The sequence below is a fragment of the Idiotropiscis lumnitzeri genome, chromosome 14 (assembly GCF_059441095.1).
Source record: "Idiotropiscis lumnitzeri isolate Australia: NSW breed Sydney's pygmy pipehorse chromosome 14, RoL_Ilum_1.0, whole genome shotgun sequence".
Taxonomy (NCBI): Eukaryota; Metazoa; Chordata; class Actinopteri; order Syngnathiformes; family Syngnathidae; genus Idiotropiscis; species Idiotropiscis lumnitzeri.
Genome location: NC_142404.1, coordinates 17,940,060 through 17,965,329, shown reverse-complemented (window position 1 = coordinate 17,965,329; position 25,270 = coordinate 17,940,060). Strand labels below are relative to the sequence as shown.

General features: G+C 42.4%; 1 protein-coding gene across 2 annotated transcripts; it reads left to right on the top strand.

Moving 5' to 3' along the window:
* Positions 1–4,414: 4,414 nt before the first annotated feature.
* wnt6b (wingless-type MMTV integration site family, member 6b) lies at positions 4,415–24,276 on the top strand. Of its 2 annotated transcripts, none has more exons than XM_088315379.1 (4): positions 4,415–5,186; positions 12,614–12,834; positions 20,789–21,090; positions 23,422–24,276. In XM_088315379.1, the coding sequence occupies exons 1-4, from the start codon at positions 5,107–5,109 to the stop codon at positions 23,881–23,883; spliced, it is 1,065 nt and encodes a 354-aa protein (XP_088171505.1). In that variant the 5' UTR covers positions 4,415–5,106; the 3' UTR covers positions 23,884–24,276. The 2 variants fall into 2 exon arrangements, with proteins under 2 accessions (XP_088171505.1, XP_088171506.1); XM_088315380.1 differs by lacking the exon at positions 4,415–5,186 and adding an exon at positions 6,505–6,575.
* Positions 24,277–25,270: the final 994 nt, after the last annotated feature.

The window sequence follows — 25,270 nt, the reverse complement described above, 5'->3', positions numbered from 1 at the left end:
TGTCATGACGTGCACGCGAGCTGCGTGACCGCCGTAGGAACGGAACGTCGTCGTAATCCAAGGACACTCGGATTTTTTTTTTCAGAAACTTGCTCTCTGTTTGGCTAAACAGGCTCACTCCAGGTGGTTAGAAATATGAAGCAGGAGGCGTAAACGGAAGCCGTGGGAACTCTTCGAATGTCATTTTATACTCTTGTCCTTAAAAAGTTATATAATTACTCATTCAGTGCCAGAGTATAAATGTCACGAGATCCCCATGCAGTCTCATTTGATGAGACCGATCAGGGCAGGTCTACAATTTGAAGTGTCCACTTCGATCCACTAGGTGGCGCCCAATGCAAACAATCTGGTGATTGCCATTAAACGGACTTCATTTATTCCTCTTGCTTTGGCCTTCACTGCTTAACTAAAATTTTCCTGACTTTGTGGATGATTTCCACTCATTCTCTTTCATCCTATTGTGCAAAGGTGTCAGTTGTCTTAAATACATCAGTTTCAAGTCATTCGATGGAACACAACTCTCCTCAAGTGTGGTCCAGTTTTGCCTTTTGGAGTAAAGAAGACAAAGAAGCAAGTCGTTCATTCATTCATACATTTAGGCATGCTTGTTTTGCAACATTTGTATCAGTTCTCTCACTGCACCTGCCACATAATCTAATAGAGCGGCCCAGTGTTCCGCCAACATTAGTCAGACCGAGACACAAAATTCTCACGGCACGCCAATGAACAAAAATGTCCCCACAAAAAAATGACGATCCTGTCTCACAAATATTCTGACTTTGAATGTTCATCATTTGAACCACCCGCTCCTTCCTCTGCCACTTCTCGACACGTTAACGTCCTGTCGCACTTCACAATTTCAACCAATCGTCTCCTTCACACGCACGCCGAGTGACGTGTGATGCTCCTGGAAGAATTTCATCAGCGTATGCCTTTGGTGCGGCGTTCCCAGGGAACGCCGCGGCTCATTTCAAACATTTTTCGGGCTGTCATGTGTTTCTGCTTCGGATCTAATTTGAGCTGTCACATAAAATATCAGCTCGGATGGGATTCCTAATCATTTGTGATCATAATCGCCTGGGAATTTGTTTTGTGGATTTGGCAGCGAAGACTCAACATCCCCCCCCCCTTTTGTGGAAAAGCAAAGAGGCACATGTGTCGTAAAGAGGAAACAAAAAAGAGAGTGAGGGAGATTTGGATCCTGAGATACTGTTGGTGGTGCATTCTGGCTGACAGTAGGGATCCATTTCACGCCCAAATGAAAGCAAAGTGAGGCGGAATGTGTGTCAAGCGTGTGTGTGTGTGTGTGTGTGTGATAGGTGTGGTAGGACACGGGTTTGACCTGTTAGCGTTTTTTCCCCCCTTCATCACCCGGCCTGATGCTCCCCCACATAATTATTCCACGTCATTATTTATCGTTCTTATTTCTCTCCCGACATGTCAGGTCGACGCAGACGGCATTGTTTGCATAGCTCGATATTAGAAATCATACATTTCCAAAATGTACTTGACCTTTGCTCCTTTTCGCTTTTGTCATGTTTAGTGTGAGAATTGATCGAGAAAACTTGGAGGAGAATGAAAGAGGATGACTCCCTCCTTGGAGAATACGCGCACACGGGTGTTCTCGTTTGTGTTGTCATGGCAGCAAACAAGTATCCAGCCGCGCCTTGACATGCGAGCGAGCCGACGTCGTTTTGCTTTGACTTGCCAGTGAAATTGTATGTTGGCTGTGAGCGCAAGAAGCCGTTTGGCAGCGAGCGAACAATTGTTTGAACGAGAAGATTCGCGCCGTTTCTTGCCACTCACGGTTACGTTTTACTGTCAAACTCAAAACAGAATTTGAGCCGCATAGTATTTGAAATAACAACATACTTGAGCTTTACCTAAGGTCCACTTAGCTTAATGCTAACGAATTATGCAAATCTCCATAGATGGGCTACCAAATTGCATCGTTGTCACGAAACAACAAATGAGATTTTTTTTTCACTCTTCTTTACTGCTGAAAACAATTACCTGTTTGTTTTTGTTTTAACTGGAGAGAATGTTGCTTCATTCATTTGTTCCAAGGAGTGACAAACGTTATTTTGTTTGACCCAAGGGAAGCAAATACAAACTGAACAAAAAGGGGTCCAAGGAATGACCCTTGAGGGACTCCACAAGTCATGACCATTTTTTGCTCAGATTCAAAACTTCCAATAAAATCGATCGTAGCGAGAGCAAGAGGATGTTCAGATCTGTATTCTGAATATTTGGACTTTCATGTTGCTAAATGCGCTAACCATTTCATCACATGGCCAGCCGGGATTGAATCACACGGACACCTTTCATGACGATGACGATGGCGATGGCGGCGATGGAAACGTCCCGCTGTGAGTAATTGGAAAGTAGGCAAGTGAGCCGTATGCTGTTTGGGAAAAGAAAGCAGAGTGGCTTTGGACATTCCGTCCAAAACCAAGAACCGCTGCGTCCACCTGCTCGCAATAGGGACTCCTTTGCTAGCACGTTGCGCACTTGTGGTCAGGCTCTGACTTTGGATTGCGCAACACTCTCGGAGGTCATTTATTTCCTTTTCACGTTGACTTTGGCACTATGGTTCTACGGCGCCGGTGGCCCGAGTATTCCAAATCTGTAGTGAAGTCGAATCTTTCAAGACGCTCTTCATTGAAAAACCTGTTGGACGAATGTTTACGTCATTGGGAGGGAACACTTCCAGTTGACATATCTCAACTCAAACGGCAGCAAATGATTTCAGTACCGTAACAACGTGCTGGTACTTCCCACCACTAATGTCCAACATAAACGGACAGAGTGATGCATGATGTGGCTTTTTTTTTTTTTTTTTTTTTTTTAACCACATACGCCGATTCTGACTGGTCCAAAGGTGAGGAGGCCAAAAATAGCGTTCAACCCACGTTATTTTGCTGTGGATAACGTTAAGTGTTATTTCTTGATCCTCACACCAAAAAATGCCCAAAAAAAAAAGCAACCGTGTAACTACGCCAACAAGGTTTGACGCCGATGTACGACAATTTGATCCACCGATATGATGTACGGTATGTTTCTTCTGCATGTACGCTGATGATGGCCATCTGGTTAGGGCTTGTGTAGCGTCGCCTCCCAGCAGGCAACTAAAGCTGTGAGCCAAGACCCCAGGCCCAACACCCTGCTGGACTTTGAAATCAGATCTTTATTGTCCATAAAGCCTCGGCCAAGTATGAAAAAAAAAAATCAGCCCTCCCTTACAAAACACACTCGTCCGGCGGCGAGGGAAATTGCGAGTGAGTTGCGGTCCAAAGAAAGTGCTTGTGCGAAACGGAGGTGGCGAGCGAAGTGAGGGACGGACTTCAAAGCAGTTGTCCAGATCACAACTGCAGCTCGAGTTATTTATAGGCCATTGAGACAAAGCAATTTTCATAACCGGTTCCGCTCTTCAGCTCTACCTGAGACTTAACGTCCAGATTTAAAATATTGCGATGTGTCGTTTTAACCAAATGCGCCCTTTCAAAGTGGCGTACGCACACGCTTGTGCATGTGCGGCTATACAGGTTGGCGTTTCTGAAATGTGAAATGGAATTGCGTCATTAGAAGTAAATCAATGAGGAATCGCCGAAAAGTGATTATGAGTGGTGGGTGTCTTTCTTCGTAAACATCGAGATGCTGCTGCTGCGCAATTTCAAAAGAAAAGGACAAAGAAACGAGCGAAGGATGCAAGTACGTATGAACACAGCCTTAGTCTTACAGACGGCAGTTATTTTAAAATGACAATAATCTCGGATAACTGAGTTTTGGTTTGAGGATCCATGCCAATTAATTCATTCACTACCAATGACGGCGAAACACGTCAAAGATTTTTGCAGTTTTGCGCTAACTACCGTAAGAATCCCAAAATTCTACTCTGCACATTTCTTTTTAAATCTTTGTTTTCTGAGGTGACTTTTGACCAAGCGACGCCGTGTCATCAATCCCACAAATCTCTTTTAGTTTGATTGGCTCATTGGTCACATGATCACAACAAGGGATATTGACGTTCTGAATATTGCTGTGATGGGGTGCTGCAATTTTTTTTTCGCCATGCCACGTAAATGAAATTTTTTTTTTTTTTAAATAACTGAGGATAAATTATTTTATGTTTTTGAAATGTGGATGAAAGCAAACACAGGATTATATAAAACTAAGACCCCTCTCGACATGAGGCAGACCACCCCGGCGCACACATCCAGGTGAAAGCAGATTTGATCCTACGCTTCACTTTTTTTTTGTTTTGTCCTCAATGAGGGCTGCGCAAATATCAAAGGTATACCACACACCTGTGATGACGTCAGCCCATTCCAGCAGTCTCCACCATAAACATCAAGTCACATTAGAGCTGTGTTTACGCTCGTGTGTCTTTTGGCCTCTCGCTGGCCCTTTTTTTTTTTTCGGCGGATCTGCGCGCAGCTAATTGCAGTGTCTCAGCTCTCAAGCTCTCTTCTCTTCTCGTCTCGTCTCTCTCTCTCCGCTCGCTCCACCACGCCTGGAGCGACGTCACACCAAGGTGCGAGAAGAAGAAGAGCGCATTTTTCCCCCCTTCATCATCCAAAGAAAACACTGACACTCACCGTGGTCGTCCTCCTCCTCCTCCTCTGCAAGACCTCCACTGAGTCATTTCCAAAGTGCAAAAGACTTGCCGGCACAACCGAACGGAACCACAAATCCATTCGCTCTGCCTCATCCTCACCGGACATATATATATATATATTTTTTTTTTTTCGGATTGATTTTTGGCGTTTTGGGGAGAGGAGATGAGAGGAGTGTGATGCTTGATGAAGCTCCGCTGGCGATTTCGGAGAAGCCACGTTTGGGTCGCGTTTTGCGCTCGCCGCGTCGGGGAACTTGTAACGGGACAGAACCGGAGCGACCATGGAGAGGTTAACCGCACCTTCGGACCTCGCCTCTGTCACCTCTTGACCGACTTCGCCGCGCACTAAGATGCGCCCGACGGGAGGGGAGCTGGATGATGAACTTTGATTGACTTGACACTTTGTTGCACGAAAAACCGAGAGGGGGATTCTGCTTATTATTTTTTTTATCTCCCAAAATCAGCTGGAAGTTCTGCGACGCTCAAACATGACGGTTCGCCTTTCTCGGACTCAACTGGCTCTCTTCTTTATTTTGCTTTGCCCGGTCAATATCATCGGATTGTGGTGGTAAGTGCTGAGTATGTCACGTGATGAAAATGTTATGGATGTAACGCATGCAAGCACTTTAGCGCTCACATGCGGGGCGCAGTTTTAAGGCGATATGCGCAACAAATGCGAGCTCCTCGCTATGCTGCAAATGGAATCAAGACAGTAACAAGTCTATCTATCTATCTGTCTGTCTGTCTGTCTGTCTATCTATCTAAAAACACAAATTATTTTTGAGAACACATTTCTTAATTTTTGGGTGATAAAATTACATTACAACTTTCTTTCATTGTGAATCGATTGTCTCAGACAAAATTTGATTTCTTGGCGTGATTTGTTTTTTTTTTTTTTTTTTTAATTATTTGTAATTTGTTTTAGACCAAGCTGGATTTTTTCATAATTTTTGTGGATCAGATAAAAAAATGTTCATCAATTAATTATATTTTATTCTATCAAAAATTCCCTCCTCAAACATCTGTTAGTGAGACTGAATATTTTAAAGTATTTTCCCCAAAAAACTAGAATTTATTAAATGGGTTTGTTGCCTAATTTGTGTTTTTTACACTTTAATTCCCTTTTTTTTTTATAAACTTGCACTTTATTGAATTTATTTAAAGAAATCCATGCGTTGTGGCGCACCAGCTGTGTCAGACTTTTTCTTTTCAAGTGATGTCTGCAGTTTTTCAGGATTTATTTTGAGAAACTAGGGATATTGGGAAGTAGAAACCTGGAATCTGTCAGGACTTTTTTAAGGGTAGATTTTCTTAAGGTGATTCTTAGAAACTTGATAATTGTTTTTATTTTGTTCTATTTATCTTTCTAGCCAGCAATTTCTTACGATTTTAAGTGAAGGTTTCATGAGTGTTTGTTTATGGGAAACTTGAGCGTTTGAAGAATAGGAAATAAGAAAGAAAGAAGGAGGGCGGTGATAGCTGTCTTCTCATTGCCTGCAGTTGTGAGCGCGTGTGCGCGTGTGTGCGCGCGCGTGTGAGCGTGTGTTTGGGGTCAGAGTTAGGAATGTCAGGTGGCCCTTCAGGGCGCAGTGCATATGTCATCATAAAACAATCCACGCAGGCTCAGCTCGCCAAGGTGTTTGGAAGACAGACAGACAACACATTTTCTGTCCATCTGTCTGTCTTTTTGCTTTGCCTCCCAACATGTACTTCGTCTTCATTTGTGTTTTCCGCACACGCACGCGCAGACACGGGCGCACAATCTTTTGGGATTTGTTTCCAGCGAATCCTCCCACTTGACCATCTCGGTCAAGGTCAGCGTGGGCTGTGTTGTCCAAGGGTGCGAGTGCGCCTCTTTGCGTGGCCTGGCACTCGATCGTGTTGGGTCGTGTTGGGTCGTGTCATGAGCGATGGCCAACTCGTACTCCTTAGGAAGACTTTTCCCATCAGCGTATCGGTAAGTGATGAGAACGTGTTTTAATCAACTCGCCTGGAAGTCACAACAATGTCGACGAGAGCGTTGCCTCTGCCCAAATGGAATCTGTTGGAAGTGCTGATGCGGCACATTTGGCCAAAAAAAAAACAAAGCGAGTGGACACACTTGTCTTGATTGTCTTTGTTGATTTAATTATTATACAGGCAGCATTTACAGGAGACAATCTGCTGCTGTTTGATGTCTTTTATAAATATATGAGAACTAATGCGCATTGATACGTCATATCTAAGCGACGGTTATGTTGCTGTAATGCAATATTCGACCTTAGGGGGCGACAGAATCTACTGACTTTATCTTGTACATGGCCAATTGACGGCTGGGACAATGAAGTCACGATTATTTCATGCCTTAAAAAATTAGTAATTATTCAACTAGCAAAACTCCACATTTAATATGCAATAGTTTAAAGAACAAACAGAATATAAATTAGTATATAAAATAATATATTAAAAAAATGAATTTAAAAAAAGAGACCAAGATGAAGAGTCAAAGTACCTGAATGGATCAGGACTGTATTGTACAGCTTACTTTTCACAAAGCTGAAATTAATTCCTTTCCAAACTAGCAAGGCAAAGACTGTTTGTTGCTCATTTTGTGTTCCAGTCTACATTCAGGAGAACATACAGCCCACTCATTAGGTCAAAATCATCGTAAAGTAGACTCGAGAAACCAACGTCGGGTTATTGTGATCCTTTAAGCAACATCACAGCAACATATGGCGAGCGAAAATCAACAAATATTACTGCAACTAACTGAGGAGTTGCGACCGTCGTCTTTGTGCAATGCATGGATTAGACTGCCCCCTGGTGGCCAAGGCACACACTGCAGGAGGAGTCCCACAATGAATGCATTGATGCACAAGCACATTTTATTCTTGACATTCTATTCAATTATGTTTAGATGGTTAAATTAAATCAAGCGACAGCTGATCGCTTAGCAAATTCTTCAATAATAATCCTTTGTGAATCCTTTAAAAGATGCAACTCAACTTTTGTCGCTGAATTTTTGGGTGCTGTTTCTGAATCTGCCTTTGTTTTTCTCGACTGTGTTTGGTTTCATTAATAAAAAAAGTAATAATTAATGATTAATGATGAATAATTCATCATTAATCATTAATCATTAATACTATTTTGGAATATTTTATATAATAATATATATTCATGAGTTTCGGGTTAGGCTGTAAATGACAATCCCTAGGGGCCACGTGGTGCCCACGGGCGCCATGTTGGTGACCCCTTGATTGAAGCAATCAACAGCGATATCATCTATTTCCTTTTCATCCCCACTGACATATATTGTCATCTTCTTTCACTCGTCCGCTGCAGACTGCGGCGCAGCGAGGGTGAACGTGCACCTGTGCATCTCCACCGGGACAATGATGCGCTCTGTTTGAAAACCGCTGGGCGACCTATCGTACGCTTCTTGCGGCGCTTTTCTCGCTCGGCCCTCTCTAAAGTCGCTCTTTGTCTCGCCTGGCTGGTAGGAAAATGCCTGTGACGTAAATACTCGGAGCAGAGGGAGAGGCTGTAAGAGGGATGAAATGCTGCGAGATAGCTCGCCGCGCTTTCAGAGCCTCTCGCTGATTACGGCGCTCTAATCATTTGGCTTGAGAGCAGACGGCACAGCTCACAGGAAGGAGGAATGCCTTTGCTCTTGTCTACTTCTTGTGACCGCTGGTCCTGAGCGAGGCCAATTGGACATTTTCTAAAGCATTTACAGTACTTCTTTGTGTTTAGGATCTTCCAACACACTTTAAAATGATTACAAATGCATTTCAGAACATGTGTGTGTGTGTGTGTGTGTGTGTGTGTCTCACAATTTGGCACACAGCCTGCGCGGAGTGTGCCATCAGCCCACAGGTGGTCACACAAACTTGTAGGTGAGACGTCTCTGCTGTCTGTGTGTTTATGTGTGTGAGTCAGTTGAAATACGTCACCAGTCGGTGAATCTCTCTCACACACACACACACACACACACACACTTTGTATTCAGAAGAGACTTGAGTGTAGCAGATCTTATCTTGTCCACTGCTGGTCTGACGGCTTGATGTCTAATCAGAAAGGGGAGAGATGGCAACAGATAAAGATTCAATGACGGCTGATGTGGGTTTGGCATCAGGTGTTAACGTGAACTGTGACGCGTGTGTGTCTGTGCTTGTCGGCAGGCCCGTCTGCCCTTTTTTAAAAAAAAAAAATTGGGAGCTTTCAAATGTCCTCATTGTCAGAAAATGAGCCAAGAATGTTGAAAAAAAAATGACAGAAGGGCAAAAACAGTTGTCTTGACATTTCGGGGTTGTGTCAACGGCGGCAAATTGGACCTTCGCACTCGCCTGTTAGCTTTTCGGGCTTTGACGCCTTGCAGAAGCTGTGACTCCCAAAAGTTGCCTTTTGGGAGGCGTAGATGTAATGAGCTCTGGATTTGCTTCCTTTTTTTGACAAACAAATCACCGTTGACAGAACTCAACAGCCCATCACATTTTTATTTATTTTATTATTTCTTTTTAACTCATGGAACACTTTGCTAGCAAACCCGTTCCATGCGGATGCAGACAGAAAAGAACTTTCTCTTTAAGTCTGATGTCAGGTCAAAGTCTTGATAAAATAATACATTTGGACGTCGACATCAAATATTTACAATGCAGTCTCTCACCCTAAAAAAAAACCAAACAACTCTTATATGCTCACACTTGACCACAAATGCTTGAGCAGCACATGTAGACAGACAATATAACAATCCTTGCGACTCAAATTACCGCAGATGTGATTGCTGCGTTGGTTCGCTAACGCCGACAGTTATTGGCTGGGAAACTTGACGGTGATGTTCTGTGCAGCAAGTCGTTTAGAATTGCCAGCTAAATAATACACACAGTGCAGCACTGAATAAGAACAAGAGATTTTCAGAATCCCGCTTGATGACCTCTTCATCTCGCAATAGACATCAAATGCCCAAAGATGTCGATGTATAAAGTCAACCAACCTTTACAACCTTCGCTTTGGGTTGGAGTAAAATGCAGGATGGGAGAAGATTGAAACACTGCCAACTTGTGGCCAAAAGTGTAATTACACCCCAATTTAAAGAAGAAAATGGATTTACAACTGGATTTAAATATTTACGGTACTGCTTATGTGTTGCTTGCTTCGTCTTTGCCGTCCTTTTATTGGTGCTCTTTACATTGTTTGCTTGAGAAGAATCTGTCAAAAAGCAGCTGGATCAAACAAATAATCCGCGATGGATATGCTAACCACCACGGGGGAGCCACGTAACTCACACGAGGATCTTGGCAAGGTCACTTCTGTCTGTCATTATTCGGGTGTGTGAGAATTTAGCTCCGAAATACTCTTAAAAAAAAGTTCTCAATGTTTTATGTCTCGCTTGAACGTTGCTGTCACTTTGATTGCACGCAAAACTCCCCCCCCCCCCCGCCGTCTCGCGATGCGCCCTCGCCTTCGCTCAGGTTCTGCCTGACTGTCAGATTTCCGTCTGCCTTGACTGTCTTCGTCTGCAGCATACTTGAGGGATTAGGGAGGGATGAAATTCAGTTGAAAATGAGTTGGGGGGGAGGGGGGGGGGGCGTCTCCATACAGCACCGTATCGTGAGATCCGCAATGAAACGTGAGGACGCACGTCAAAGATTGCGGCTGGACATCTAATGAATAAGGAACGTATTTAAGAGCGATTTTGAAGTTGATTACTTTGCGCATGCGGCGCTTATACGAGTGGATCAAATCTCTTCAATATGAGCGGGCAACGCAAATCAGAAAATATATCAAAGGACATTCCAAAAAAATGTTGCAGGAGAGCAGTTTTTTTTGAAAACCCACCATCGAGGCTCGACTTGTGTGGCGTTTTTCTTTTTTTTTTTTTTTCTTGATGTCACACTGAAGCCGATTTGACTTTTAAGCCCTTAATTTCAGCTCCTGTAAATTCCTGGCGGTTTCTTTCATTGTCTGCGTAGGAGGCGTGTCATAAATGACACTCGGAGGAACACTGGCACTTTGTATCCTGAGGATTCCAGTGGTCTCCAGCAAGTGAATGCAAGCTTTTAACTGTGTGTGTGTTTGCGCACCTGCTTAGATCGTCGCGAATATTCTCCATGTTTATGCACAATTCTGTGTGCAAGATGCATATTTTTGTGAGTCAGCTTGATAGTTGTAAAGACATAAGAACATAAATAGGGAGGAAAGTTGACACACCCATCCAAATGTAATTAGTTGATTCTGACCACAGCTGCATCCCCACTACAAGAGGGTGTGCACACTTATGCAACTCCATTTTTTTTATAAAGCCTTTTGAAAAAAAAAATTTTTTTCAGTTCAATTGTAGAGATCATAGGTCCAATTAATGCCAGCAAAAAGTGTTAAAATATTTTTTTAAATCACAAAAGCCGTCATTTGAGCAGGGGTGTGTAGACTTTTTTTTTTTTTTTAACCGAAGATAACACCTTTTCACCTTGCTTTGACGTGATGTGCCCGTCTCCAAACACGGGCAAGAATGTTTGGCCCGCCCACACTCATGCCATGAGCTGACTAATGCACCCCCATTTTTGGTTATATCTCCCTGCGGCCATGAACTCCTTCACCTTTCTTCTCTCCATTTTCAGATTTACTCCACTGTCTCGTTTGCCCGTCTCCCAAAAAAAAAAAAAAAAACAATTTCAAACTCAGTCTTTGGGGGATTACCAGAATAGTTGGAAAGAATTTGCGCATTAAGTCCTCGATGAATGTGTGAACCCAACGCCGAGTGTAGTTGTTACACGATTATTGTGGTGATCAACGACTTCCATTTTTTTCATTGAATCCATAAAATTCAATATTCAACATATAGCCAAAAACGACACAATTCATGCTTGTATTTTTGTCATTTCAAATATTATATATATATATATATATACTACGCTTTTTGGATGATTGGATTGTTTTTAGATTGTTTTTGAATTTATTTTTTTTATCAAAAAATTCCACCATTCCACCTTGGAACCGGATGTAACGCTTGCGATATTTGACTGCTCTTTGTCTCTCATTGCTAAACTGGCTTTCGTGAGCTGCTTGACAGAACTCGCTTCGTCGCACACGAGCACACACAAACACACATGTAAATACACACACGTGCGCAACGACACATCGTGATGACAGTGTGTAAATAATAAGTGGTTGTTGAGTGGCAGTTTGTGTTGCTAAGTACGCTTCTCGCACCTGCTAATTTACACACGCACTCACGTTTCAACTCAAAATCTGTTTGTATTACACACACACACACACACACACATGTTCATGTTGGACAACTCGGGGAGATTGTTTATAAAAAAAAAAAAGATTGTAGAGATTGTCAGGTTTTTCTTTGTCTTTGTGGAGAGTTAACGGTACCATCAGATGTGCGAGTCTTGTTATCTTTCCTCCCGGCGAGATTGTTTGTTCTGCTTTCTGCAAACAAACTCAAGAGGCTGAAGAATGGTTTGAGGTGTCGGCGATGAGCAAGAGACAAGGTGCAAGTGGGTGAAAATTTGCTTTTGGCTGACTTTTGGTTTTCCACGCCCATGTTTGCTGATACGGAGCCCATTTGCTCGGATGCAGAAGAAAAGTGGAGGTTGAGTATCGGGGGAAAGCGGGGTGGGGGGGGGGTGATTGATGAGGCCGACAGTACATTTTGATTTTGTTTTTAGAGTTGCTTTGTTAGTTTTGATTCGTTTGTATTGTTTGGAAAATGTTTCTCTTCTGTTTAGTTTTTGTTGGTTTTAGTTTTAAAAATATGGAGTAATTATCAAGTTCAAAATGTAAAAAAAAAAAAAAAAAAAAGTCCCTGTAATAATCGTGTAGTAAATAAAATATGCTACGATTTTTTTTGTACGGCCATACAATAATACAAAAAATATAAACATTGTAAATCAACCCCCGAAAGCTCATGTCTCAAATTTGGTGGAAGAAAAATACATTTTTGCTATTATATAAAACTCGCCCTTTTATTTAAATGCTTCCTTCCAAATCTTGTTTGATCCTCTGCAGGGCGGTGGGCAGTCCGCTGCTGATGGATCCAAACAGCATCTGCAGGAAGGCAAAGCGCCTGGTGGGGAAGCAGGCCGAGCTGTGTCAGACTCAGCCGGAGATCGTCAGCGAGGTGGCCAAAGGGGCCCGGCTGGGCATCAGGGAGTGCCAGTACCAGTTCAAGTACCGCCGGTGGAACTGCACCAGTCACAATAAGTACTTTGGCAAAATACTCCAACAAGGTGAGTCGTCATTCATGCGATTTGTTGTGCAATCTTTTTCATAAGAACTAAACATTTTTATTTATTTATTTATTTATTTTTCAAATCAAAAGAGCAATTTTAGTCTTTATTTTTTTTTCTGACTGCCATTTTTTTTTTTTGCTGCAATTCCAAATTCATACGCCGCATTTCATTATATTCCTCCCTACTTGACAATCGCACCATGTTTTTGCGGTTCATTAAAAAAAATAAAATAATATCTGAACACGGATGGCTGGATGGAATCTCCAATTTTCCACTCTGGGGTTGTTGGGGTTTCGAACCTTTGACCTCAGCAGACGGTCGTGTGCCAGCTGGAGGTCAGATGCCTGTCTAATGTCGGTCGGCAAGACAAGAGCGGCTTTTGTCTCCGAGCGCCGAGCTATTCACAAGCCACCGCTTCTCCTCTTCATCAGATTGGGCATGCTTGAAATGATCAGCGCATATCTGCTCCGACCATCTCTCCGCATCTTCCTGCGGCTCTTTGATGTCTGCAATATTATGCTTGCTGTCGGGTCCGCCGCCATTTCTCGCTTTTCCTCTCCTGTGATTCCGTTCGAATCGAGGTCATTGAGCGCCACCGCGCCGCCTTTATTTGGACGCTAAATCGACAGGAGCTGGGAATGTTCATTACCGACACGAGTTGAGTCCTTTGCGGTCTCGTCGACTTCAAACTTGGCAGGATTTATATATTTATTCCAAGTTTTGAATCTTGGCTGTGAATGTCTTGGCAATGAAAAAAAAAATCTACATGTAAAAGAATAAGACGGGAAGGGAGGGCAAGAATGTACCGGCAGACGAATGATGGGCAATTAATCACACATTCCTGCCTGTCGATACGAAAGGCCAAATTGCGCCTTTTGTTTTGCGGCACTCAGTGACCTGCATCTACTTGTAACGACTGCCGTACACATTCAAACAAGTCTTTTTTCCTTTCACAATGTCCTACGAAAAGAAGAAAGGCACCTTCGTCGACGCATTATAAAGCGTTGACAAATGGCTCCGTTTGTCAATACTTCAATAAGATTCCCCGGTGTGATAAGAAATCAAAAGTGATTTTGGCGCTTGCCAAATAGTGAGCTGGCATCTGACTCTTCTGCTTTCATTAAATTGTCGCCAAAGCTTGCCAAGTAGTAGCCTAGAGCTCCCCCGTGGGGGTGGGAGGACTCATGACGGGTAGTCCCGTGCATTCGTGATTTGGGGCATATTCTGCATAGTCCAATAAAATAAAATAAAATAAAAAATAAATAAATAAATATACGTAAACAAATAACGTAAATAAATACATTTAAAAAAAAGGATGGAGCACCTTTTTGTTTGAAGCCCCGCCCACTTTTCAAGTGAACAAAGGTATTGGAAGAGACATTATTGAATGAACTTCAAGCTAATATTTGGTGGCACCGAACTCTTTCTTGCATCAAGCCTGCGACGGATTGAGCTCACCCCGACTTGATTTTGAGAGGTCAAATTTTCAGAAGCAGCCATCCAAGCCCGAGCCGTGACCTGACCTCCGCCATGTTTCACAGATGAGCTCAAGCCATTTGCTTCATAAGCCTTTCCATCACTTTGCTAGACGTTCATCTTGGTTTCATCACTCCATAAATATGTATTTTATGGCTCGTACTTGTTTTTTAAAATCCAATCTGGCCTTCCGATTCTTTTTGCTAACGAGCGGCTTGCATCTTGTGGTGTGGCCCGTATATTTCTTGGAACGTCCGATTGTGACGCCTTCGAGGTTGGCAGTGATGTCACTGACTGAGTGTTCCTTCGCAACTCTCACATGGATTCTGTCATCGACTGCTTTTGCTCTGTTTGCTGAGCAGAAAAATGCCGTTTTCACAGCTGAAACCCGAATCCAAAAGCAAGCACTCTCTAACGTAGTCACCGTTGTGAAAGGCAACAACTGGAATCAGCCTTCAGTCACACCTTCCAATACTTTTGCTCACTTGAAAATTGGGCGGCTCGAAACTTTATTTGACATTCTCTGTCAAATATGTAAAAATTGTGCTCAACTTCTCTCCGTTTCTCTTTTGGTGCTTGTTTCTTCCACTTGAGTTTCGTTGCTGCTCGCAAAAGTGCTTGTTTTTTTTTTTTTTTTGCTGCACTCAAGTCAAAACAAACGCTCACACTGTGTTGACACTTTCTCTGCCCAGCTGTTTTGTTTTTCATGAATATTATCGAGCCAGTTACCAATTTGTGTGTTATTGTTCCACAAAATCTACCGTGCAGATTTTTGTAATGATGCGCCGACTGTTTTTCTTCGGCACTAATTCGTGGAGGGTTTCACAAAGATGAATGATTGAAACATCCCCTCTCATCTCCCTCAGCAAAAATACCTGCGGGCTATTTTCTAAACCTCGTTCGACATTTTGACCACATGCCAACAAGCTGTGTGTGTGTGTGTGTGTGAGCGTGCAAGGTGTGTATTCACAAAAACAACAGTTTTAATTTATTTCACATGACTTTTCATGGTTATCAATAAACATTTATTTATTTAATTACTCTTTTGTATAAACAATCATTCAATCCACTCAACTCCTGGCTTGACAAAACCTGTCCACAACATGGCTGGTTAAAAAAATAAATAAATAAAAAAAGTCATTGATTGAAGTGGTTAATACTTTCCAAAATCAAATCATTTTCTCAAACTGTTTTCCGCAGATCTTCGAGCCATGCGAGAGGCTCTCAATAAATCAAAACATTTGGAGTTTCAGTCTTGAGGCGACACAACGATTGCACGAGCCATGCAAGTGAGGAAGAAGCAATCTTACATTTCCATCATATTTTTTAAATATTGTAAACGATTTTTAATCGGATTGTAAATTTGGAGTTTGTTAGATGAGTTGATACGGGAAAAAAATGGTTACGCTTATAATCCAAAATTCAAAGAAAATGTAAATTTAATACAGAAACGGAACACACTGATCAGCGATTGTGAAACATTTTATTGTCTCACACACACACACACGCGCGCACATAACACACACCGGACTTCGATCATCCTACACATCGCAATGAGCAAATCTGATTCAGGCGATATATCATGCTTGAAAAACATCTGCAGGGAGAGCTCAATGCGCTTCCCATGTTGATATTATTTGATTTTGGCATGATTGAGATGCGCGTGGTCGGTATCGACGTGTGCATATCCAGTCGCTATGGGAAAAGTCTCATTTGTCATCGGTTACTTTCATCAGAAATAGATTAGGCGCAGCTGTTTCGGGGAAATAAATCAAACGGGGTTGGAAAGGCAAAAAAAATCATTTTGCGTGTGACGAATACATTTACCTGAGGCTACGCTGAGCAATTTCCACACTATTAACCCAAAAGCCGATGCAATAAAAGTCGGCACGTCTTGGTGGAGACAATAGGAACGCGTCGCTAAGTTGCTTCTATCAATTTCGTGCGCCTGCCACCCACTACGTGTCACCAAATGAGTCTCCACCCCCCCACCTAAAAAAAAAAACATTAAAAAAATAAATAAAAAATACAGTTAACGCATTTGTATTATGTCAGCCCCCGTAATTCATGTTTTGACATCCCAGACCTCCCGGTCCCGTTGCCCAAAAGTTGGGAAGATTGAAAGAATATGCGCTAATTCCCGCAGAAGGGCCCTGTGGAATTAGAAGCAGACGTCGACAGGCCCAGACACTCACTGTGGCAGAGAATTTGTTTGGAATTCATGTCTCCAAGGAAAATATGAAACAAGGCGCTTTGTAGCTTCCAATTTTTTTTTTTTTTTTTTTTGATCGCTTCCACCGAGCACAACAAGCTGTGACAACCAAACGTTTTATGGATGCTCATTTCCTACTGGTTGCTGATAAATAAAACTAAGTAGCAGATTAGTAAAATTGGCAAAAGTAGGAAGAGGACCTTGAAAAAAATTGCAATCGCAATATTGAGGGAGAAAAAAAATTCCGTTTGCTTATTTTTCGAAATCGTTCATCCTTACTTTGAATTAAGATCACATTTTCTTTTTAGCTCGCGCTGATATTTCGCTTCTTTCAATGTGACATCCCGACGGCCTCGCGCATCATCTTGTACATTATGGAAGCATCTGTGATAGTTCAAAGTCCAACGCAAACAATGCTCTGCAAATGTATACACGAAGGCACTCGCCGCATGCAGCGACCGTATGGCGCACAGCTGGTATTGATATCGCAACGGCGTGGTCTCATCGCACGCCACCCATCGCGTGCGCGCGTGCGTGCGTGTGTGCGTTACCATTCCTAATGAATCCCATTCTCCGAATCATGAGATATGGAGTTGGCAGGGGAGACGGTGGTGACTGCACGCTCGCCCTCATCCAGCTTTTACACATAAAAGTCACTTACTTTGGCTGCGGTCTCGCACGCTCACAAACGCGCATATCCCTTTCCTGAAAAATATCAGCCCATAAACTATCCTTCTATTTCTCCAACGTTGCCATATTGCGTTGGTTGTCAAGTGTCACTCGAGTTTGCAAATTCACACTTGCAGAAGTGGAGCAGCAGTGTTGTCGTTGACATTCAAGTTCTCAGATTGATTGTTGTGCAGTTTTGGAATACGGCCTTATTCCAATCGCTCATGTGACACAATATTAAGGGCCTTACATTTGACGTTGATAAAAATAACTAGAATTTGAGCAAAAATTGCTTTTTTTTACATCTTAGTCAATTAACACCGCACATAAGATTTTAGGGTTTATTTTAAATTGATAGTATTTATTTCGGCATTGCCGTACGTCCGGACAGAAGGAGGAAGGTCAAACAGTTGTTTGAGAATTGGAATTTACGTCAGTTCTTGCGCGACACAAATACTTTATATATTAAGAAAATAAATAAATAAATAAACTAAAAAAAAAAAAAGAAAACTAAAAAACTAAAACTAACAAGTAAATTAAAACAAAGCATTTTTTGAAAAAAAATAAAATAAAAACTAACAAGCCTACTCTAAAAGCAGAATTTAAAAAAACCCCAAAACTAATAAATACCTCGAGTCAGCACACACCTGCCGCCAATTTAAATGTTTTTGATGAACCCAAAGTAAAGTGACAATGTTCTCGTAGGCTTTTCCTGACATCTTACATCACGAGCACACTTCAAAAGACATCAGTCAGGAGAAGGAGCTGCAGGAATTTCTGGCTGTTTATTTAGTATACGTGACAGCAATCTCCCATCTTCTTCACACAGTATATCTGTAAGACAAAGAACAACATCCCAACGCATGTCGCAAAATGTGTTCTGCTTGAACCTTTTGGCCGTAATTCCATGAGGTGCGCAAGGTTGCAAGCGGAGGCAGTCGTGAGAAATAGTTTTCTCGAACTTTTCATGCCTGAGCGCTGGAGGCAGTCGTGGCTTGAGGAAGTGTTTTCTGGCTGTCCATCTGTCTCTCTGCATGCAGAGCACATTCTCTCCGAGCAAGAACGCCTTCAGGGAGGTTCTTCTTTTAATAAAGTCCACTTGGACTCAAGAATGAGCCGCTTAGATTTTCCTGGTCAAAGGTCAAAGTCTTTCCACTCCATAACTCAAGATTGTATTTGCTGATTATGCAACAATTACTACGACAAATTGTATCTGATTTTAATGAAGGAAATATTTTTTGAATTGCTTTCTAGCAGGAACCTGTTTGTGGGAAAATAAAGTATGACTGATGAAACCATATTTCCAAAAGGTATTTTACTGCTGTTCTTTTTGAATTATGAACCGTTCTAGTTAGCAGTCAATCATAATGAAAACAAAATGCCAGGAAAAGCCTACTAGAACATCTAAACTTCGTTTAGGGTTAACCAGAAGCACTTTGAATGGTCTCTGTCGTGCGCTGACACCAATTTAACACAAGTTTCCCACTTTTGAGAGGGTGTGCACACTTATGCAATTAAGTTTTTCACTTTCCCTCTGGAAAGCATTTTAAAAAAAAATCGATGACATTGATGATGGAAAGTGTTTTAAAATGATTTATCTTTGTCTCATTGTTTTTTTTAATCACAAAAAAATTTGAACAAGGGTGTGCAAACTTTTTTAAGTGTGAAACTTAAGCTATTTTGTCATATTTATTGTAGGACAAATATTAATCATGTAAAAGTTGGCCATATCCAAACATTACAGTCATCATGAGACAAAATATTTTATATTTCCTTTTGAAAAATCGTGCAGTGTCTGGGCAAGAACACGACAAGTGCATCGTACAAAAAAAAGTGTGCAGCGAATTTGGCCAGCTGTGCGTTCACGTGAATGAGCCGGTCGACATGCTATTTTAACCGCCTCTCCGGGGAACAAAGACTGAAGGGCCATGGAAGAACTCGGGCCAGTTCTTCCATCGCTTATCTGAACAAGTCGAGGGGAATGATAACAAGATGACTGGATGAGGCTTTGATATGAGGCACAATGTTTGGTGAGCAAGTGTTGACATGATCAAGGAGGAATCGGAGTAACTGCAGGAATGATCTGCATTTGGCAATGTGGCGTTTCTTAGACAAGAAGGGAATTTTGGGCATGTCAGCAAATTATTCAAATCACCGCAAAACTCAATTGTGGGAATTTGTTTTTTTTTTGCTTTGGTTACCTTGTGTACAGAAAAAAAGGAGTCGTGAAGACAAGCAGGCATGTGCACACGTATTCCCCCAAGTGGTGCTCAAGCACCTGTCCTTTTACCTTGAGAAAAAAAAAGCCCTTTTTACTGCAATCTATTTTTTTCTTCATTCATATCTTTGTCAACCATTTTATTGAAAAGATTTTTTTAAAAATATTTTTTATTTGAGTCCTCAGGATATTTGTACGTATCTCTTCTTAATTTCTTTGGGGGGAATCGGAGGAACTTTTAAATGGTGTGTGCTTACCTCCATTTCGAAGTGGGTGTGTGCACTTGTGCAACCATGTAATTTAAGTTGTTTTTATTTCCCTTCTCATTTTTTCACTTAAATTTTACTGATTAGAGGTTAACAAAAAAAATCTTTATCTTGGTCTTGCTTTTGAATGTGACAAAAAAAAATGCCATTTCAACAGGGGTGTGTAGACTTTTTATTCCCTATTATAGCTTCCCTTCATCTCATTTTCTTGCTCTTTTAATGAGCGCATTGATTGTATTGACTGATACAAATAATTATATTTCAGTTAAACATATAGGCTGCAACTGTTTTATTTTAATAATCTGAGAAATGTTGGCGATGGGTGCCCTTTTTTCTTTTTTTGTCTTGAGCACCTGCCCCCAAAATGTGTGCACGTGCCTGAAGACATTGCCTGTCATTCCGAGTACATGCATTTGAAACGGCGCCTCAGCCTCCTATGAGGAAACGTTGGGCAAAAGCAGACTATTCCACCAATGCGGAATGGAGCTTTAAATTGAAATCACATTCGGCCAGTTGTCGGATTCTTTCCTAGCTCGTCGCGTCAAGAGAAATGAGTCGAGATAACAGTGTGTTGATGATGGCAACGGGCGAGGGGGGGGGGGCTGAGGACAGACGGCAATTTGCAGTTGCGGATGGACTTGCCTTTAGCCGGAGTCAGTAGAGCTCTGAACCAGAAATAAACCAGCAGCTGTGCTCGATAAACTGTGCATGTGCGTGTGTGTGTGCGTGTGTGCGGGGGTGTGCGTGTGTGTGTGTGTGGAATCCTCTCAGCACTGCAAATCCAAATGATGTTGGAGAATGTCGTAATGATTGTGTGAAAGGGTCTTTGATCCGTGTGCCTGAGCTATGTACAGTCCATTGATTGAACGGATGGAGAGACAGGTGCGTGGAAGAATGGATGCGTGGATCTTTTCTTTAATGAGCAGAGAGGTCAAACGTAATAAGTGCCCTGAAAGGGTGGTGAAGGAGAGAGAAAAGAGTGCGAGAACAATGTCCAAAGTTTTCACGATAAAGTGCATCGTTCACTGATGGTGATGGTGACCCCTAGTGGACAACAATAGTCCCTGCACCCTGGTGACGGTGCGCTAATGAGTCCGGTCTCCATTTCAGATATCCGGGAGACGGCGTTTGTGTACGCCATCACGGCAGCCGGCGTGACCCACGCGGTGACCCAGGCCTGCAGTATGGGGGACCTGCTGCAGTGCGGCTGCGAGGCCACCAGGAACAGAGCCCCCCCGAAACCGCTGTCGTCCTCCTCCGGCGACGGGGTCAAGTGGGAGTGGGGCGGCTGCGGCGACGACGTGGAGTTTGGTTACGATAAGTCCAAGCAGTTCATGGATGCCAAGAAGAGGCGAGGCAAAAGCGACATAAGGACACTCGTTGACCTGCACAACAACGAAGCTGGCCGACTGGTAAAAAAAAAAAAAATCTTCAGTGCACATACACACGCAAGTGCAAGACAACGTCTGTCTGTCTCAAACTTCCGAACAATGCAAAATTTTTTACAGCGTTTAATACGGTGACGCCTTGAGATACAAATTTAATTTATTTCCTTGACCATGCCTGTAACTCAAAACATTTGTATCTCAAGTCGTCCTTCCTCATAGAAATGAATGGAAACGCCATTAATCTGTTTCAACCACTCCCAAAAAACGGAGAAAAATATTATGTTCATTTTTGAAAACATTAAGTCATGACGCTAAATAGATAAAGGATCGTTTGGGTTTTTTTTAAGCGTAATTATCATCGCAATCAATTACTGACAGATTATTGCGATTCATGATCGGGGCGATTCATGTGAAGTTGTTAGTTGTTCTTCACAGAGGATAAAGAACACATGCCTGTGAGTATTGTTATAGTACATGTTTTGGTTTATGTGTTAGTGATAAATTTCGTGTGTATTATTTATATATTATATTATTTATGTTATTAGAGGGCTTGTCAGTGCAACAGAATTCCGCTTCTGGCCGGAAACTTAAATTTTGCTGTGAAAGCTCATCTGATTGAAAAAGTGACAGTTAAGTGAGGTACTGTCTTTCAACTCATTCACGACCGCCCGAGTAAAAAAAAAAAAAAATTACAAAAGAAAATGTATCGTCGACGCCTTTAGCCGTCAATGGCCGTAAATGAGTTAAAAAGCCCGATTTTTGATCCAGTTCTTGGCTATTGGATACCATTCCAGAATTAAGGTGCAAAGGTGTAAATGCTCGGGTTCAACGTTTCACAAGAGATTCCCCTCCCAAGTCATTGCTTGGCCTGTGGAATGTTCCATCATTCCGCCAACATTCAAAGAAGAAACACATCGCCCCCGGCCATGTTCGCGTCGCGCTGTAAACCGATATTCTAACAAGAATCAGGTTTCTGGAACACAAAAAACCAGAGCGTGCCACACATTTTGTTTTCCTTCGACGTTTTCCGCCGCCCCAAAGTTGGTGTTTGTCGCCCGCGCGAACGCCGCGTGAATTATGGACCCGGCGAGTCCTGATGCGTCTTAACGACCGGGTTTGAAGTAGCGAGCTTTTAGATCGGGAAATGATGTGGATTTAAAGTGCGGCTTTTAGCATCTTCAAACTGACATCAGGCCTTTTAGTCGTCCGTGCAACCGTTGGGTACATAAACTTTGCAGCAACCACACAAGCCAAGGACATAATTACAGTCGACTGCAGTCGGGGTCACAGACAGGTAGCGGAGAACGGGCGTGGATTTTGGGATATTTTCCAATTGTAGCATTAGCGAAGAAACCATTTTGAACATAAGACTCAAACGCCTGGAGGTTGTGAAATAAGTGTGCTGTGAGGCGTGTAAACGTCTGTTTATGTGCATTCATGCATGTGTGCAACGGCGTTTCAAAACTATGTGTGTGTGTGATGGGTTAATTATGTGCAGTATAAGTGAACGATCTGTTGTCAAGGCTTGTTAGATGTAGGAAGGCCAGAGGCAAAATGAAGGGCGAGGGGGGTTAGAGAGTAAAATTCCTTCCGAGAAGCATCTGCTTACCTGGCTAGCTAGCTAAACGTGCTTAAGCGTGATTCAATGGGTTGATTTATTTATTTTAATACTGTTTTCTAGTCTATTTTATTCTCCAAGTCTCCAGTTTACTTTGGGTGTAATTCCACTGTCAGCCACTAGATGGTGGCAGACTATGTTGCAGGGATGGGCCCTATTTTGCCCGTCGCTCGTCCGGCCGCGACCTGGGCACCGTTATGTCATTCATAAAATAATCATCCGGCGTTCCCGTCAGTTTTTGTCCCTTTTAAAGCGCTTCCGTTCTTACATTTCAACAGCCTGTCCCCACAGCTCCAAAGAAAAAAAAAAAAAAAAACCTGCATGAGCATCATTTCCAGACTATAAAAGACAGCTGATTAGAAGCCACAAAAGCTACATTTACCCATAAAAAGAGATTTGTTCGAGCATTGGTCACTTGATGTGAATCTCCACTTTATTAAATGGTTCATAATCTATATTATAAACACCAGGAGGCGCTATTTATCCCCCCCCAAACAACGCCGAACACTGCTGTAGTATACCGGAACCTTTTTTAGACAATTCAGTTCTACATTGTTCTTTGTTCTGCACGCCTTCACAATTATCATCCAACATTATTTTGAAACCAATCTTCAAATTCGCATAACTGGGTCTTTAAAGTTGGTTGTTGTTGTTTTAGCCCCTCGCTTTGACTAATAAAATCTCTTTGTCTCTTTTTGCACTCCACAAACGTCGCACGTTGCCGTCCGCCTCCCAAGGCCGTGAAGCTGCACATGCGGACAGAGTGCAAGTGCCACGGACTGTCCAGCTCTTGCACGTTACGCACTTGCTGGAAAAAGATGCCTCATTTCCGCGAGGTGGGCGACCGGCTTCTGGAGCGATTTAACGGCGCTTCCAAAGTGATGGGCGGCAACGACGGCAAGACGTTGATTCCCGTAGGCCAGAACATCAAACCCCCGGACAGGCAGGATCTGATCTACTCGGACGAGTCGCCCGACTTCTGTCTGGCGAACCGTAAAACGGGTTCGCTGGGTACGCGGGGGCGCATGTGCAACAGCACCGCTCTGGACATCAGCGGCTGCGATCTCCTGTGCTGCCAGCGCGGCTACCGCGAGGAAACGGTGGTGTTTGAGGAGAACTGCCTGTGTCGTTTCCACTGGTGCTGTGTGGTCCAGTGCAAGAAGTGCTCCATCCACAAGAACCTAAGTCTCTGTCACTGATGAACTGGAAGTGATTCCTCTCATTTTTTGTCATGACTTCTTTTATATATATATTGAGCTTTTTTCCTTTTTTTTTTGCATTGGTTTTTGGCCCTTGTGAAATACGATCCCGATTGTGTTATTATCCATTTTGCACCGATCCTGCTTCCACCATTCCTTAAGAAATGTGCATTATCCTGGCAATATTTTTGATTCCCTTGATTTCTGATGAAAGCTGATTAGAAAATGTCAATAGGCGCATGACAATGAAACGAGTAAAACACAGTCTTTTTTCATTTCTGAATGTCTTTGTTTTGTGTTTTTAAATCTATAGTAAATTATACAAGGTGTGTCTGAAAAGTTCTAATGGCACCAAAGATGGATTTCAAATCGGAACGAGTTTTTCCCTTTGGGTTCCTCTGCAACTCCATCCTCACGCCCATTTTGATGTTGTCCTATCTTTAAAATGGCTGCCCTTGATGAGATTTTCGACAAGGAACTGTCAGATGCTCAGGCAGGTTGTCATGGTGACGCAGCCATGACTTGTCCAGGCGCAATACTCGCCGGTTCTCACGTACGCAAACGCCGCATAGTCGTTGATCGTCTGGGTTTCAAATCTACATTTTGTGCCATCAGTCCTGGGACTTTTCTGACAAACCTTGGCGGTCTCAGCTCAAGCAAGGCAACAGCAGAACTTGAAGCAAATTGCTCTTTTAGTTGAATGATTGATTTGGATGTTTAATTGTGCTTATTTACCAGAAGATTGTCACACTGACACATTAAGGGGTCCAACGGAATACATTCCATTTGGTCTTCAGGTGAGTCAGGAGGTTGCTCCAGCACTGCGCTCTTCTTCACAGCCAGGAACTGTCAGATGCTCAGGGTATCGGGATCGTTGTTCATGTGCTAGTAATTTGTAATCTGAATTTGAACTTGCGTCATTCCGGTCCTGGAACTTTTCTGACGCACCTCGCATTGTGTTTTTGTCTTGTTTGACATGCCACCGACAGGACACAGATGCTCAGCCTTGGAGATATTTCCAGACATTCCGGCTAAAAGAACGAGAAAAAAAAAGGGCACATTAATGTCACATAATATTATACAAATTTCCAATGACATATAATGCAATTTTGTGAAACTGTATCTCACTCAAGTGGGAAATATTATTTATACATTTTTCCGCCTTCCATAATATTTCACATAAACAATTCATTTGATCTGTATAATAAATCCAAAATCTTACTTACTATTACTGCAATATTAATTACACAAAAAGTAGCTTTTGCGTGGAAAATATGCTTCATTTCACAGGCCTTGACAAAAAATAAACTTTAAAAAGCGTACAAATAAAAAAAGCACGCTTTTAGAAACAAATATCGACATTTTCTTGAGTTGACTCCCCCTGCCT

Coding starts and splice junctions, on each gene's coding strand:
- wnt6b (XM_088315379.1), top strand. CDS start 5,107: ATGACGGTTCGCCTTTCTCGGACTCAACTGGCTCTCTTCTTTATTTTG. Junction 5,187..12,613: donor AATATCATCGGATTGTGGTG/GTAAGTGCTGAG, acceptor GATCCTCTGCAG/GGCGGTGGGCAGTCCGCTGC. Junction 12,835..20,788: donor TGGCAAAATACTCCAACAAG/GTGAGTCGTCAT, acceptor TCTCCATTTCAG/ATATCCGGGAGACGGCGTTT.